A 15,700-nucleotide genomic window follows, 5' to 3' on the forward strand; every position below is an offset into this window, starting at 1 on the left:
TCGGAACTAATGCTATCGCATTCGTCTTACACAGAACATACTGCAGAGGGTGAAGCATAAGCATATGACTGCCCTGTGAAGTTTTTTGTCCTAAAGAGAAGGCAACTTACAAATTCTTTTCTAATTAGTATAGCGCCAGATGAGTAGATGAACTCGGATTGCTGGTAGGGAGAAACAAAATATCCTGAGAAGATATCCCTTCCTCAGTAACTCTGACAAGTGAGTCTTACAGTATAACTCTTAAATTGATAACTGATAATAACCTGATATCCTGTTTTAGGAAAAATGCCGCATTAACTGCAGAGAAGCTCAGATACGAGGATATAGAGTTTCGCCAGAAATCACCATTTTATTTTTCCAACTATTTCCTTCCTTTAAATGCTTAAATAACGTTAGAAATACGTCGTGTTTGGTCTCATTTTTTTTAAATGGCTACACATTACAAATATTTCAATCTAATAAAAGTATAAATCCAATTACCGAAACTCATTGTTAGACACCTTTTGGGCTAATACCGTATATGTCTGAATATAGTCCCCCCTTTTATTCCAAAAATGCCTGTGGTAAAAGTTTAGGGGGTGACTATATTCAAACGCATTTTTTTAACTTTTCCCAAAACTGAAGCCTCAAAATTAGGGGGGGGGGACTATATTTGGAGAAATACAGTAGTCGATTCATGCAGCAGTTGACCTCCAGAAACTGGGAACTTTGAAGCAGGTTGGCTGAAAAAGGTCATTGGGTGAGAAAAGGGGGGACGTGAAACATTTCTATTGTTCTCGTGTAACTTGATATTTTTTCATTGCAATACAATCCCTGCACGAGCTGGGACCTTTTGTTTGATTTTGGAGAAGAGGAAAGCATCAGAGTGGGGGAGGCGAGTGCTGAATGGAGGGGGATAGCGGATCCTGGGAAATGCGCTAATGTTACTATCCCACGGCACTAACCCTATGGTAGTTTCATCTCCTGGGGAAGATTCAAACTAAGTGCCTGTCATTAGTAGCCATAAATGACACATGGTAAACACTTAGTCTCATTTTTGTCAAACGATGGATGCAGGAAAATTATACGATGGGACTGCGATCTTCAAACGATCAATGCGTGAAAATGATATTTCGGGGAACGATGTATGCGGGAAAAAATTACATTGCCTCTATGGAGCTTTATTTGGGACCAGGAACAGCGAACGATGAATGCGGGAAAACGATCAATGCGGAACGATAGATTGGGGTTCCACTGTACCAGAAGTTATATTCATTGGTAGATTTTTCTGTTACACATCAGTTTTCAATTACTAAATTTTACCTCTTGTAAAAACCTCTACCAAAACCTCTTGGAGTTTGCAAATATTAAAATTTACAATTTCAATAAGAAATACCGTATAAGCGCGTGTAAGAGGCGCACCTTTTTTCCCAGAAATTGCAGCCGAAAATGGGGGTGCGCCTCTTACACAAACTTCTTATCTTCCCCCCCTCCCCTTCACCGGTCGCAAGTTCAAGGGGAGCTGAGTGGCCTTGGTTTTCAGCGTGAGTCAGTCATATGAAACCCTGGGGGTCAAAAACAAGCATCAGGCAGGGGAGTTTCTCCCTTAGTGACGTATTTTTAAAATGCTCCTGTTTTTTGCCTTTCTTGTAAGCATCGCGCTGTCACATCGGTACTCCAGAGGTAAACATGGAAAAGATCGCGCTGGGTTTTTTGCTCCGGAGGGCGTGCTAAAATTACTGCCACGAGTGGGCATCCCGCGGCATTCATACTGCATATAGTAATCGCTTATCAAACGTAGAGAAACACGTAGTTTTGAAGGACATACCTGGTTAATAGTCAACATGTCTTGCCGAGCAATTTCCATTACGCTGAGGACCTGATTTTTCAAAAATCATCTTCAGATGTTAACATGAGGATTTTTGCAACTGAAAATTATATTGGTGTCAAAACCTGCGGTTTAAAAAATCGAACGAGCGTGTTCATTGTTGGACTAAATGGTGCATAGAAGAAATCGGAAATGCTTATAAATAAAGAGTGCTGAAGGAGTGGTCGAGGGGAAGGAGCATGCTCCCTCCCCTCCTTATTTGAGCGAAGGAGCAAGGGAAGAACAGGTCCGATCTTGCATGTGACGTCGTTGCCTTCAAAGCGAAGGGGGGAAGGTGCAGCAATGTGATATATGCAGTTTGCGTTGCCTGAAGTTTCCAGTCCGTCTCGTCATGTTTGAATGCGCTTATGCTACGCTTGTTTCTTCTGAAATTGTGCTGTATGGACTTGGTTGAATATTAGTAGCCTTGTTTTAACTATAAATCTTTGTGTCAATCAATTAGACTTAAATTCTGTCAGATATACGTCGCGTTAGGTCTCATTCTTTTTAGAACCTCGTGCGTGTCATACAATTGCTGAAAGATATCGAGATATCTTCGAGTTCAGTAGGTGACTCACCTAGCATTTGGCCTCCAGAAACTAGGAGAATTGAACCTGAGACCGAAAAAGGTCAGTTGATGAGATGGGGTAGGGATGAAACACGTTTCCATTATTCTCCTGTTACTTGATATTTTCCTGTGGGGTCTAGGAAAGGGAAAAAAACGGCAGAGGCATTGGCTGATGGAGGGCCAAGTGTGGCTCCGTTAAATCTACGACGTGGTTATTATCCTCCGGCGCTGAGATTGCCCCGATTGTTGTCCAATCTCTTGGGAAGGTTCATGCTATGTTCCTGCCATGTTTTGCCTTAAAAATTTCCACGGCTGCAATTCTATTGCAATACTCCTGCGAGAGCTTTTAAACAAAATTGATTGTGAATAGGACTAGCATCGTTGAGCAACGGCATATGCGAAAAGAGGATCGGAACTCTTTCTACTCCCCTATTACCGCCGCAGTTATCAAAAATTCCTCTATAAATTAGCATTGAACTCTTTCTACTCCCTCTTATGCTGCTATTACCGCCGCAGTTATCAAATTCCTCTTTCAATTACCATTGAAAGACGAAATTTCGATAACTGTCGAAATTCCAGGCATACGTCTGCAACACCGCACGTTAAGATTTAAAAAATGCCGCAATTTTTTTTTTCTTTATAGCTTCGATGCTCAAAATAGGGGTGCACCTCTTACACCTGTGTGCCTCTTACACACGCTTATACGGTATGTTGAGTTTTTCATGTCAGGGATTTTTGAAATCTTTTCAAGAGCTCTTTGAAGAAAAATCAAAATCTGCTGAAGACGCTAAAAGTTTATGATCAAAGATTCTTTGCAGGTTCCATTTAAAAACTTCACTTAAGGCTCATTGGGTTTCGATGTTTTTATATCATTGACAATGATGTAAAAACATAGAAACATATTGAGTATTTAATGCAGTTTTTATGTGGAACCTGCGGTGGATCTTCCATTTATTGTGGTATAGCTACTCCAAATCTCACTTGAAGAAAACTAAAGTTAAGTTGATTTTTTTTTTCAATGCTGGTCAGGAACGTGGCCACTCGCACCTGTATTAGGAAAACTGCAACTCACTTTTTTGAGTGATGTTTTTTCTCTTCAAATTAATATATTTGAGTTATCTTATGAGGTTTCCTATATGTGTATGCCCTATACCGTAGTAACATGTTGGATATTGTACTGAATAAACAGAAAATTATTCACATTTTGGTCTTTTTAGCATAAAATTCCTCATAAAATTCTTTTTAACATGAAGGCCTGTTATGAGGTGGACTGCACCTCAACCTTTTTTAGGTTTAAGCAGGTGAAAAACTCTTATGATATCAAACGCAATTTTATGTATGTTCTCATGGGTAATGCTTTTGAAAATTAAGGAAATGAGAAAAAGGAACTATTAAAAAGTTAAAGATGCCATAAATAATGCCTTTCATCAAAGTCAACCGTGAATAATTTAACTATAAAAATATTATTATTCACATCATTCTCCTTGAGGAAAGGACTCTTATTGGCAAAGTTTGTGGCCCCAATGCCATCATTTGAATTTGGTTCCTTTTTTTTTCTTACTTTATAGTAATTATTTGACTTTAATTCATAGGTACAACAGAGATTGGCGATTTCATGTGGATGAAAAAGTTTGGATAACGAGGGCGCCTGGAATGCAGCTTTTAGAAAAAACCCAGAGTTATGAGAGGGGAACGTATTATTTCTTCGATGCTATCAACTGGAGAAAGGTAAGCTATTAAGCTCTGTAGAATAAAAACATGGATTTCCCCTCCTACCCAACCCTACTCCTTTAACATTTCATCTTATTACCTGTACGTAACCTTGGGCTGCAAGTAGGTAAATAGGTAAATAGGCAATAGGTAAATAACCTTGAGAAAGTTTCATTGTTTTCTATTTTATGAGTGTTTATTCTCAAGTCTAAATTTTCTTCAAATGCTCTCTCGCATTTTGTTATATTTGATATTTTCAAACCTACGTCACAATTTTTCAGAATTGAGTATTCAGAGCTCCTGTTACTCTTTCATTATATTATCATGAAAGGCATGCATTTTCCATCTCCATTTCTATTTTTGTAAATTACTGACATCAAGTGTGGCATGTACTCTTCAGCAGTCTTGTATGTGTTAGACAGTGCTTTTCATACTTTTATGCCTTTAGTGATCCCGAGACTCATAGGACTGATTGAAAGACTAAGGTCTCTGGCATTGGTTTTATCTTATCTCCGCAAGGCAGAGCGTAGCCTTTGATCAGCTTCAAAACAGACGAACTGGTCAATGTGTGATATAAAAAGTCATTCAACAATTGCATCTTGAGGAAATGTTGATACTCTTGAGGAGGAAGTGAGGCACACAAAAATTCTATGTAAATGTGTTATTGGTGCGCTAAGTGTGAAAATTTGCTGTCAGTGATTTTTATCAGACAAATTGAAACTCAGAATTTGTGATTGGCTTCAAAGTTTATTCCACAGAAGCATGAAGTGTTTGTTATTACCTGACTTTTTGACATTATTCTAGCCTTTAAAAAAAAAAAAAACTAGTTGAATATTTTAAGAGGTTTTCTACCCAAAGTTTGAAAATCATTGCTGGAGTGTAACATTTATCTGCCTTTGAACATTACTGTTTTTGCTAATATCATGCAAAAGTATTAGGGAGAATTATTATCTTTCTAGCAAGTTAATGAGAAGACGAAAAGTACGTAAAAAAATTCTGTCATATCACAACAGCCACAACTGAGAATAGATGGTAACAAAAGTATTTCAGTGTTAAGTTACCAGTAAAATAGAACAGCAATACTGCCTTTCAATTAGCGTGCTCCATAGTTATGAAGTAAACATAAAAACAACATTACAAGCAAAGTAATCAAGGAAGTAATTATTTTAATGGACAATCAATTCAATAAAAATTTTCCAATCGTAAATTAAAAAGCCATATCTGAGGAACCACTTGGATATTCAGTGACCCAAAAATAGCATCTCCATTGCTAACAACGCCCATAAAAGCAGGACATTACGTCATATTGACACAGTTGTTACATTAGATCAAAAGGGTCAAGGCAGATGATTTTTCTCTGTGGATCTTTCGCACGATTAGATCAAAAATTGAAATTCTTTGCCTGAGCACCCATGCAGAGGTACAGCAGTACAATATAAATGATTCTAAAGAATGATACCCAGACAGCTATTAATATAGTGGTTGTTTAAGTTGCCATCTACCTGCAACTGATATCATGACACTCATTTTAGCGTGATGAACTTACAATCTCTCCCTCATACCTCATGAGTATTTGTTCATGAGTTTCTATTTTTCTATGATATTCACAACATTGACTGGCAAAAAAAATATGATTTATTTCTATTTCAATCTTTTTTTCCATGAAAATGACAAAAATTGGCAAATAGAGAAATATTAATTTGTGACTACTCACTGGTTAGAAAGTCACTTCTCCAACTAGTGAGAAGTATTTGGCACTTATTACCACTTTTGGCACTTTTGAAAAATTTTCCTATCCGCATGATTAGGTAGCATAATCAGGTGATTGTGCTATTGTTAGTCTATGCCCTTTCTCAATTTGCATCCACTTTCTTTGTAATGGATAATGTTAAATGATATGATACAATACCACTCATTTAAAAGAAGATGCTAATTATGAGAGGAGCTTTGAAACTAATCAGATTTCTAGAGAAAACCTTGGAGCATTAACTAGGTGTGTATTCTCTTCACATAAAACAAATATGTAATTCAGAATTTGAGACAAAGACTACTTGCAGCCCAACCTCAAAAATAACCCAATCCTACCAGGTCCTTAAAACCAGAGAGAACCATATGTTTTCAACCCGGGAGGGACGATCCAAATGGTTCTTGGAGAAGCCTCCATCACCTCCTGAACCCGAAGAGTTTAAAGCACCTTTGCATCCTGGCACGTATCCCTTGTCCCCTGGCCTTGAAATGAGCATGTGTGATGTGAAGAGTTTGGCTAGCCAGAGACTTGCTCCAGGAACTTACTCTGTGTTTCCATTGCCAAGACTTCACCCACGTCCTTGGCTGCATGAATTTAAGTGGCCTCCTCTAGCCTCCTGATTTTTATTCAGTTGCAGTGGTTTAAACATCTAATTTAACACAGGACTTTGATTAACTTCCATCCCACCCTGTTATTTAATGTCTCTGTATATATTCTGATAATATATGAAATTAGATAAAAGTCATAATCAAGTTCATAAAATGAATTGAAGTAATCTCCAGGTTAGAATGATACTTTTATTGCTTGTCTGTGCTTTTAGTTGTAGAAAAGTATTTTTGTGAGTGATAATTTGGCAGGTTTAAACTTTCTACTCATTCAAGCTTAACTATATCTAAAATGGCTTACTCATTTTAAAGGGCCATTCCATTTAAGGTGTTCGTTCATATTGTACATTCCCTTAAACGTCTGCAATTATTTGGTGCATTCTAATTCTACTCAAAATAAAAATTATTCAAGGGTGATGTAGGTGAAAATAAAAGGTGATTACATTGTGTTAGTACCAATCAGGTTTTAAGTCCTTTTTTATCTTACATTTCTGAGTATAAACATTTTTTTGTGATTAATGGATTAGGTAGCTTTAAGCAAATATAATTTTATCATTGATGGTAAATAGAAAATTTGATATTGCCACAAAATGTACCATTGATGAATTAATATTTGGCATCGTGTATTATTGTGTCTCTGATAATTCCTTTTTTATTCCACCATGTAAAAGTACGTACTGTAATATTCAAGTCAGATGGCCTTATTTCATGAAACATATTGTTTTTTGATGTTAAAAAGTGTAATTAATAAGACTCAATTTTTTTTCTTTTCTGTCATTCTTTATATAACTTTGACAACATAATATTCATTTGACTCTGCTGCATAATATAGTTTGTTCCATGTGATTTCATCTTGAAAACATTATAGTAATTTCACTGTTAAAGCCAGAAGTACCAATTTCTATTTTCTGAATTATTACATGGTGAATCCATTTGAATGATGTCAATATCAATTTGTAATTGTCAATAGATTATCTCTAAATTGTTGCTATGACTTAAAATAAGTTGATTTTCCTTGTATGAGATGAAATGCCTAGTGAGGGTAAATTATGTTGGAAAATAAATTATCTTCATTATTCTATTTTGATAATTTAATGCTCAAATATTATTCTTTTAAACGTCTCGAATTATTACTTGAATAAAGCTATGAGATTAAGCTGATGAATGGATGGGTTTCAACTCCATTTACAGTGGAACCCCAATCTATCGTTCCCACATTAATTGTTTTCCTGCCTTCATCATTCTCCATTCTTGGTCCCAAATAAAGTTCCACGTAGGCAATGTAATTTTTTCCTGCATCTATCATTCTCCGAAGTATCGTTTTCCCAAATTGATCGTTTGAAGATTCGATCCCAACGTATAATTTTCCTGCATCCATTGTTTGAAAATGAGACAAATTTATGTACTATGTGTCATTTATGGCTAATAACGACAGATGGAACTATCATTGCGAGAAGCCGTACACGATAGCATCAGTTCCAAACTTCACCTCGTAAGAATGATTCCGTACTTTCCAGGATGAGTCGACTTCAAACCAGTGAGTGTTTTCCGCATGGGTATATAGTCAAGTTTCACCTTTATTAGTTTTATTTCCATTCATCTTTGGACTCTGGCCCTTCCGAAGAAACAAGGCAAAACTTTAAAAGATGGACCAAAAATAACTGAAGAAGAAGAAAAGAATCTGTGCTAAAAGCACATGAATGTTGTCAAATGCCTCGGGTTGTCCGCTAGCACATGATGATAGGCGAGAGGTAGAGCGAACTACTAGGTGAAAACAAGAAGTGGGATGAAGCCGAGGATCAGGTGGGCGTGCCACTGTCGATTAACAGAACATTGTTCACGGTTTACACGATTGCCTCAATCATATTAAAAATATACTTACTAGAAAGGAACATCAGATAATCGACTATTTTTGGCTTATGTGATCCATCTCACAACCAATCACTGCACCGGCGAAAGGGGTTGTTTTAGGTGTAACATTGTGCTCTCGTAAATGCTTGTTCTTGAAAATGCATTTGATTGATAAGAATGTTTACGTCAGACCGAAATCCATAATAGCAGTGCAAATGCTGAGACGGAGTGCAAACATTTTTTAGTCAGGTGGCATGTTCCCTCTGGATGTTTGAAAGAGATGTTAGTCAAATGAAGAATATCCTCTAATTGTTTCAATAAAGTACTAATATTCCTGTAAGTAGCTAAAATCTTGTTTGAATCCTTTCGTGAATATCTTAAGTACCCACAAAAATATCTGGGCATTTTCCTGGAACGTAGGGAACCTCGTCAAACATGCCCGCATCGATCATTTTCCAGCAATCATCTTTTTTTTTTTCATCGATCCCCTTAAAAGTGATAGATCACGGTTCCACTTTCTCTCTGTTGCAATGTTCAAAATGTGATTACTTATTTAAAAATGAGGTATTGGAGGAGATGAAGCAGATAATTTAAAAAATTAGAGATGTGTGAATAGTATCCGCGAATACTCGAATACTAGAAATTATTCGATATTCGAGGTCTCGAATAATTATGCTAAAGGTACACTCTCAAATACTTTGAATTTCGCGCCGTACACTGTCGCACACTGTCGTTGGTAGTTGACTTGGAAAATTGTAAAGAACTCTAGTCGTTTTGTGCATGCAGCGCCGTTTTAGGCAAGTTGACGAGCTACATCAAATTCGCAGATTATGCCGGTGTAAAGGGTTTGACAAGGGGACCAAAAATGATTGGGTGAAAAAATCCGAAAATCCCCGATTTCCCCCACCAGGAGAACCTCAGTGCCGTTGGATAGCAACCTTAGGGCATTTCCCACGATCTGCTATCCCCCTCCATTCATCACTCGCCTCACCCACTCTGACTCTTTCCCCTTCCCCAAAATCAAACAAAAGGTCCCAGCTCGTGCAGGGATCGTATTACGAAGACCTTAGCTTCGAAAAAAATATCAAGTTACATGAGAACAATAAAAACGTGTTTCACGCCCTCCCCCCTTTTCTCACCCACTGACCTTTTTCTGGCTGCCTGCTTCGAAGTTCCCCATTTCTGGAGGTCAACTGCTGCATGAGTACCTTGGGATAGTTACATTAGCGCATTTCCTAAGATCCGCTATCCCCCATCCATTCATCACTTGCCTCACCCACTCTGACTCTTTCCCCTTCCCCAAAATCAAACAAAAGGTCCCAGCTCGCGCAGGGATCGTATTACGAAGACCTTAACTTCGAAAAAAATATCAAGTTACATGAGAACAATAAAAACGTGTTTCACGCCCTCCCCCTTTTCTCACCCACTGACCTTTTTCTGGCTGCCTGCTTCGAAGTTCCCCATTTCTGGAGGTCAACTGCTGCATGAGTACCTTGGGATAGTTACATTAGCGCATTTCCTAAGATCCGCTATCCCCCATCCATTCATCACTTGCCTCACCCACTCTGACTCTTTCCCCTTCCCCAAAATCAAACAAAAGGTCCCAGCTCGCGCAGGGATCGTATTACGAAGTCCTTAACTTCGAAAAAAATATCAAGTTACATGAGAAAAATAAAAACGTGTTTCACGCCCTCCCCCTTTTCTCACCCACTGACCTTTTTCTGGCTACCTGCTTCAAAGTTCCCCATTTCTGGAGGTCAACTGCTGCATGAGTACCTTGGGATAGTTACATTAGTACATTTCCTAAAATCCGCTATCCCCCTCCATTCAGCACTAGCCCCCCCTCTGTGGCTTTACTCTTCTCCGAAATAAAAAAAAGGTCACAGCTCGCGCAGGGATCATATTACGAAGACCTTAGCTTCGAAAAAAATATCAAGTTACACGAGAACAATAAAAACGTGTTTTGCGCCCCCCCCCCCCTTTTCTCACCCGCTGACCTTTTTCAGCCTATCTGTTTCAAAGTTCCCAGTTTCTGGAGGTCAACTGCTGCATGAATCACCTATTAGCCCAAAAGGTGTCTAACAATGACTTTCGGCAATTGATATTACACCATTATTGGATTGAAATAGTAGTAATGTGCACGTAATTTAAAAAAGAATAAGACCAAACGCGACGCATTTCTGACTTTATTTAAGCATTTTATGCAAGGAAATAAATGTGATGTGAGCAGCAGAGCCTCTCGGAAGTTGATGCGGTATTTTTTTCCGAAAACAGATATCAAGTTACAATTTATGAGTTGTGCTATAAATCTCTATTGTTACAGTCACAGACGAAGGGATATTTTCTCAAGATATTTGGTTTCTCCCTGATAGCAATTCGAATTCATCTTCTTATCTTGTGAGAACTTCCAAAGATGGGCTGAAAATAATTGAAAATCCGGTGGAGAAGCGCATGTATTTTGCAAAACGCCTCAGATTGTCCGCTAGCACTTGACAGTAGGAGTGGGGGTAAAGCGAGCTACCTGTTGAAAATAAGAAGTTGGATGAAGCCGAGTATCAGATGGGCGTGCCGCTGAAATGGCGTTTGGTAGATAAGAATGTATACATCAGACAGAAATCCATTGTAGCAGTGTAAATGCCGAAACGGCATGCAATCATTTTTCGCAACGTGGTGGTGTGTCCCCTTAGAATATTTGAAAGAGATGTTAGTTGAATCAACTATATGCCCAGTTGTTTCCATAAAATTATAATATTCCATTAATCAGCTAATTTCCTGTTTAAATCCTTTAAAGGAAATCAAACTTACTCCCCAAAATATTGTGTTTCCTGCTGCATAGGCAGCAGAGTCAAAAATTCCCGCATTCATCGTTTAGTATGCGAGGTATTTGAATATTCGAGCAATGATTTAGTATTCGAAATTAATATTCGAGTTCGAGAAATCTGCTATTCGATCCATCTTTAAAAAATACATTTTTTACATGAAACATTTATTAAAAAACATAAAACATTACATAAAACAAAATTGTTTTCCTTTCCTTTAACTTTGACTTAGGCTTCAATGCTTTATCAACATTTTTTTGCTTGCACACCGTTATTGCATTTATACTTCTTTGTTGAAAGGGTTGTAAGGGGAGAATAATGGAGAGTAAACCCATAGAATATAGAACTATGTTGACTCCAAAGATAATGCTTATCGTCTCTACGACAAAAAATGGTCACTGATGATAGAAAATTGGAGCTCCAAATGTTGATAAGTTCAAAATAAAGATCAAGTTTTGAGCCTGAGTGCTACTGTTGGGCCAGTTTTGAGAGAAAAAAATGAAAAAGAAGGATCGAACATTGGTCCATAGGAGAGTAACGTAGAGAGAGTGGGAGGATGATTTGGGGGGTCGATTAAGGGACTAAGGGGCATATAATCCAAAGCCTTTGTGCCGGTCTTGGCTGCAGTAAGGTAAAAGTCCTCACCTTCCAAACTATAGGTTAGAGGTTCGAGTCTGGCCTGGGTTACCTCTACCTTGGGCATGGGTATTTATGATTTTTTATCATTAATTGTTGCTTAACCCAATCTGAAAGGCATTCATGCTTGTAACTACAAATTGTGCTGCAGTACTTGGAAATAAATAAATACAGTGGGAGCTCAGTTTACCTAGTGCTCAAAATCTACAAAAAATCACTCTTTATATGGGGCCTCCCTATGTCGGGTTATATATATCCGAAGATGCCAGATGAAGCTCCTCAATTCCCATATTCTCCTTCACTTTCACCTTTTCTCTCTTGATGGTGATATTTCACAGAGGTGTAAGATCTGTGTTCACCTTAACTTGCGTACTTGTACATAATTTTGGTAATAAAATATTGCAAAACTATTATCAGCCTTGTTTCCTCAAAACCACGAATCTGTGCCTGCACGTTGTTCGATGTGTAGTGATGTGATCATAGATCTGGGATATTCCGGAATTGATGAGAGCGTCTAATCACAGTGGGACGGCCGAAACCATGGTCCAGATGCCACACCAAACTTGTTGTTGATGTAGTCAGGCACAGTCCCGGTAGCACATGGTGCATTCGCACCATTTGCGACATTCTGGAGCAGCAATTAACATGGAGCATTCATGAAAGAATGAGAAGTCATTATTTCAATTGTCCAGAACTAAGGGGTCTTTATAGTTAAATGTGAACATTGTGATAGTGAGGAGATAACACTGGGTCTGCAAAGTTGTGAAACATGAGGGAAAATAAAAATAAAGTGAGGAAAAATCTTATTTTTTGTAACATTGAAATATATATTTAACCTCTTTCTTTTTTATCTTTGCTATTTAAGCATTTGATAGCCATTTTGTCACCTCTCCGTTGTCGAGGAATCATTGACTTAGCGTAAGAGATGATAGAATCTTACATCTCACAATGACATTCATGTTTCTGGGTGAGATTATATGCATATCATAAATATATCAACTATTGGCAGGCATTTTTAATTTTCTGTAATTCAGTTGATGATCCCAAAGTATGAAAGTTCATTTTTATCTCAATTTTGCTTTATTTAATTTTAGTGTCAACCCTTATGATGCTTCATTCTTATTTTTTTTCCATTAATAAGATTCCTTTCCAGAGGAATCCACATTTTAAATAATATGAGTTTGAGCTCACAAACTGTAAAATTTGAAGTATGAAACTGTCCGGAAAGGAGTGAAAGTGGTCTAAAAATTGTAAAGAAGTCAGGAAATTACCAGATTGATAATAAAGTGGCCACTTTGACTGTGGTTGTAGATTACCATGAATGAAACAAAATTGTATTTGATATTGAGTAGGGTAAAGGAGTGTAATACATGATAAGTGGAGGAAACTAAAAAGAAGTAATGAGTATTTTAAATTTTCGTAGTTAAATTTAGTTCCACTTCAAATTACCTCCCTCATTTTTCCCTGCATATGTTACTTTTTATGCCATTAAGGTGATCATTTTTACTGCCTAATTACTTAGGACATTGACTCTCTGCTTAGGACTGCTCCAAATATCCACGGATATAGCCCTTCACTGGATACATCTAATCCAAAGTTTCTGAAGACATTGAATCTGGATCAGGAATTTTAAATTAAAGCTTCAGTGAATGCAATGCCTCATTTGAGTGGAAAGAGTTCCGATTCTCTCTTCGCATGCCCCAATACTCTGCGATGCTTGTCCTACTCATGAACCATTTTGTTTTTAAGTTCTCTGAGAGGTTACGTAACAAAATTTCAGCTGTGGAAAATTTTAAGGCAAAATACGACAGGCACATAGTACGAATCTTCCCAAGAGATTGAACAACCATAAGGGGAGTCTCAGTGCTTTGGGATAATGACCACATCAAAAGTACATCCACATCACGTATATCACGTAGCTCGCCCGGCTTCTCCTTGAAGCCTATGATGTCACAAGCTGCTAGATTGGACGTGTTGGTCCCCTGGCTCTCTCATCCGTAGCCTTGTTGCTTCAAAGACAGGTTCTTTCCCCTCCACTTCTCCTTTACGTGCTTGGTGCTTATGCTGCCCAACCCCTCTGCGCGCGGTCATCTCATTCTGTTTAAGTTCGCTGCAGTTGATGTCCATATCACTCTTAATTGTGTTGCAAATTATGCAGTTGCAATTTAATTTAATGATAAACTGTACTTATAGAATTGTCTCCCATAGTGTGGAAACATTTTTATTTGGATAGGGAGAACTCAATATATTCCATGTGCGTGCACTGTGGCGTGAAATTATCGCAAGCAAGTGCATAAGCCACCTTACTACTATTGAAGCATATGCAAGTGACACACAAGTTAGTATGCATTGAGAAAGTGACAAAATTTGGAGGAAATGTGTGGTATTTGGATATAAAGCTGTGAATTTCAATTAATATCCACTTGCATGAATGGGATCAACCCTTCTGGGTCTATATTCAGTAGGTAGACCTTGTCTAATATTGCAACCACCCCTCTTGGTGCTCATGGGTATGTATGAAAATTTTCATCCACAAAGTGAATGATTTTAGTTTGATCAATCGATTATTTTTTTTAAATTAGAGCTTATTTAAATAATAGCTTTATAGTATTTTATGTGTACATTTGAGGCACTTGGGAGGTGTGAAAACTAGGGATGTGCGAGTAGTACTTTTTGATCCCTCTGCTATCTAGTCCAGTCAAGTGGAGTCGTATGAACTATAGTAATATCTGGACGAGGCAAAATGATAATACATTCACCAACATATTCTCAATTTTCCTATCCCCTAGTTCATTTTCACTGGTGAACTAATGGCCTAATGTGAAAGGGAAAAGATGATGAGGAACGCTGATGGTAATTGTGTCAAAATTAGGATATGAATAAAATTAATGTATCTTGAACAGTTTGTATTGGACGTGTGAAACCTATAGTAATTTGTCAACATTGTAATTTAATTATGTATCGAAACTCCTTGGGAGAGGGTAGAGTAAAGGCATTTACACAGTTATAATGAGGAATCATGTAATATTTTACGACTTTCAATGGTCCCATGGCACTTTTTTTTGTTAGCATCTTTTTCGAGTAACTGCCGATAATTATGCGTGTGTGTGCTCTGTAAATAATGGTGCGAATTTGTTTTAGAGTCAGTAGAGAGTTTAAATTTATTCGCTTTGCAGTTTTTTTGTCAGTGCATGAGGTAAAGAAGTCCCAAATCAAAGAGACTGGCACCGTTGGTGTGCTTACAGAAGGCCTGTGGTCTAGGCCTACTCTTCCCTCAATGTTGAACGTACTTTGGCTTATATTAAATTGAGGTTCAGAAGACCTAAGATCATTAAGGTTTATCCTATGGCTAGGTACAGCAGCATTTAGTTCATTCATAGAAATCGTAGGCGCAGGCCTGTGATCACACAAGCCTTCTAAATTGTTTTCCACATTTTCTGCTATTTGTTGTTCACTTCATTTCTACCGCCTGGAAAACCTATGCATGCTATATGAAAATTTGTCTTAATTGTCTCAATGAAAGAAATGCGATAATTTGAGAGTGAAAGGAAGCCAATTTCTTGAAGGAAAGCAAGCTTGGCTCTCCTTGCCTACTACAGGAGGCTCCTCCATACAAACAAGACATTGGCACCATGCTGAAGGCCATGTTTCAGATGCCAACTCTCAAATATGTGACAACTTCAATTGTTGTAGTCAAATGAGTTTTCATTATGAGCGGGTGAGGAGGCAGAGCTTAGACAAGTGGGGGAGGATGCCTTTTGGGCGAGCCCAGATACTGTCGGTGTGTTTTGCTGATAGAGGAAGGGTAATACAGAGGGTGAGATGCAGAGCAGACTTGATGTTGTCAAATATAGATATGTACTGCCTTTACTTGTTATGGCAAACAAATGGGCCATGAGTATTTCAGGCCCAGCAGCG

At 37.9% G+C, this 15,700-nt stretch overlaps 1 protein-coding gene across 10 annotated transcripts in view; it reads left to right on the forward strand.

Annotated features, from left to right (window-relative positions):
- LOC124171482 (CCR4-NOT transcription complex subunit 2) overlaps positions 1 to 15,700 on the forward strand; it is an 81,291-nt gene that overhangs the window by 53,569 nt on the left and 12,022 nt on the right. For 5 of the 10 annotated variants that reach the window (XM_046550694.1, XM_046550663.1, XM_046550669.1 and 2 more), the window contains 2 exons: positions 4,007 to 4,142; positions 6,213 to 7,557. In XM_046550694.1, the coding sequence (XP_046406650.1) occupies positions 4,007 to 4,142; positions 6,213 to 6,491 (415 nt within the window). In that variant the 3' untranslated portion in view covers positions 6,492 to 7,557. Of the gene's footprint in view, positions 1 to 4,006; positions 4,143 to 6,212; positions 7,558 to 15,700 lie in introns of those variants that run through there. The other 5 variants (XR_006867765.1, XR_006867767.1, XR_006867804.1 and 2 more) reach the window with 1 other exon arrangement.

The sequence above is a fragment of the Ischnura elegans genome, chromosome 1 (assembly GCF_921293095.1).
Source record: "Ischnura elegans chromosome 1, ioIscEleg1.1, whole genome shotgun sequence".
Lineage (NCBI taxonomy): Eukaryota > Metazoa > Arthropoda > Insecta > Odonata > Coenagrionidae > Ischnura > Ischnura elegans.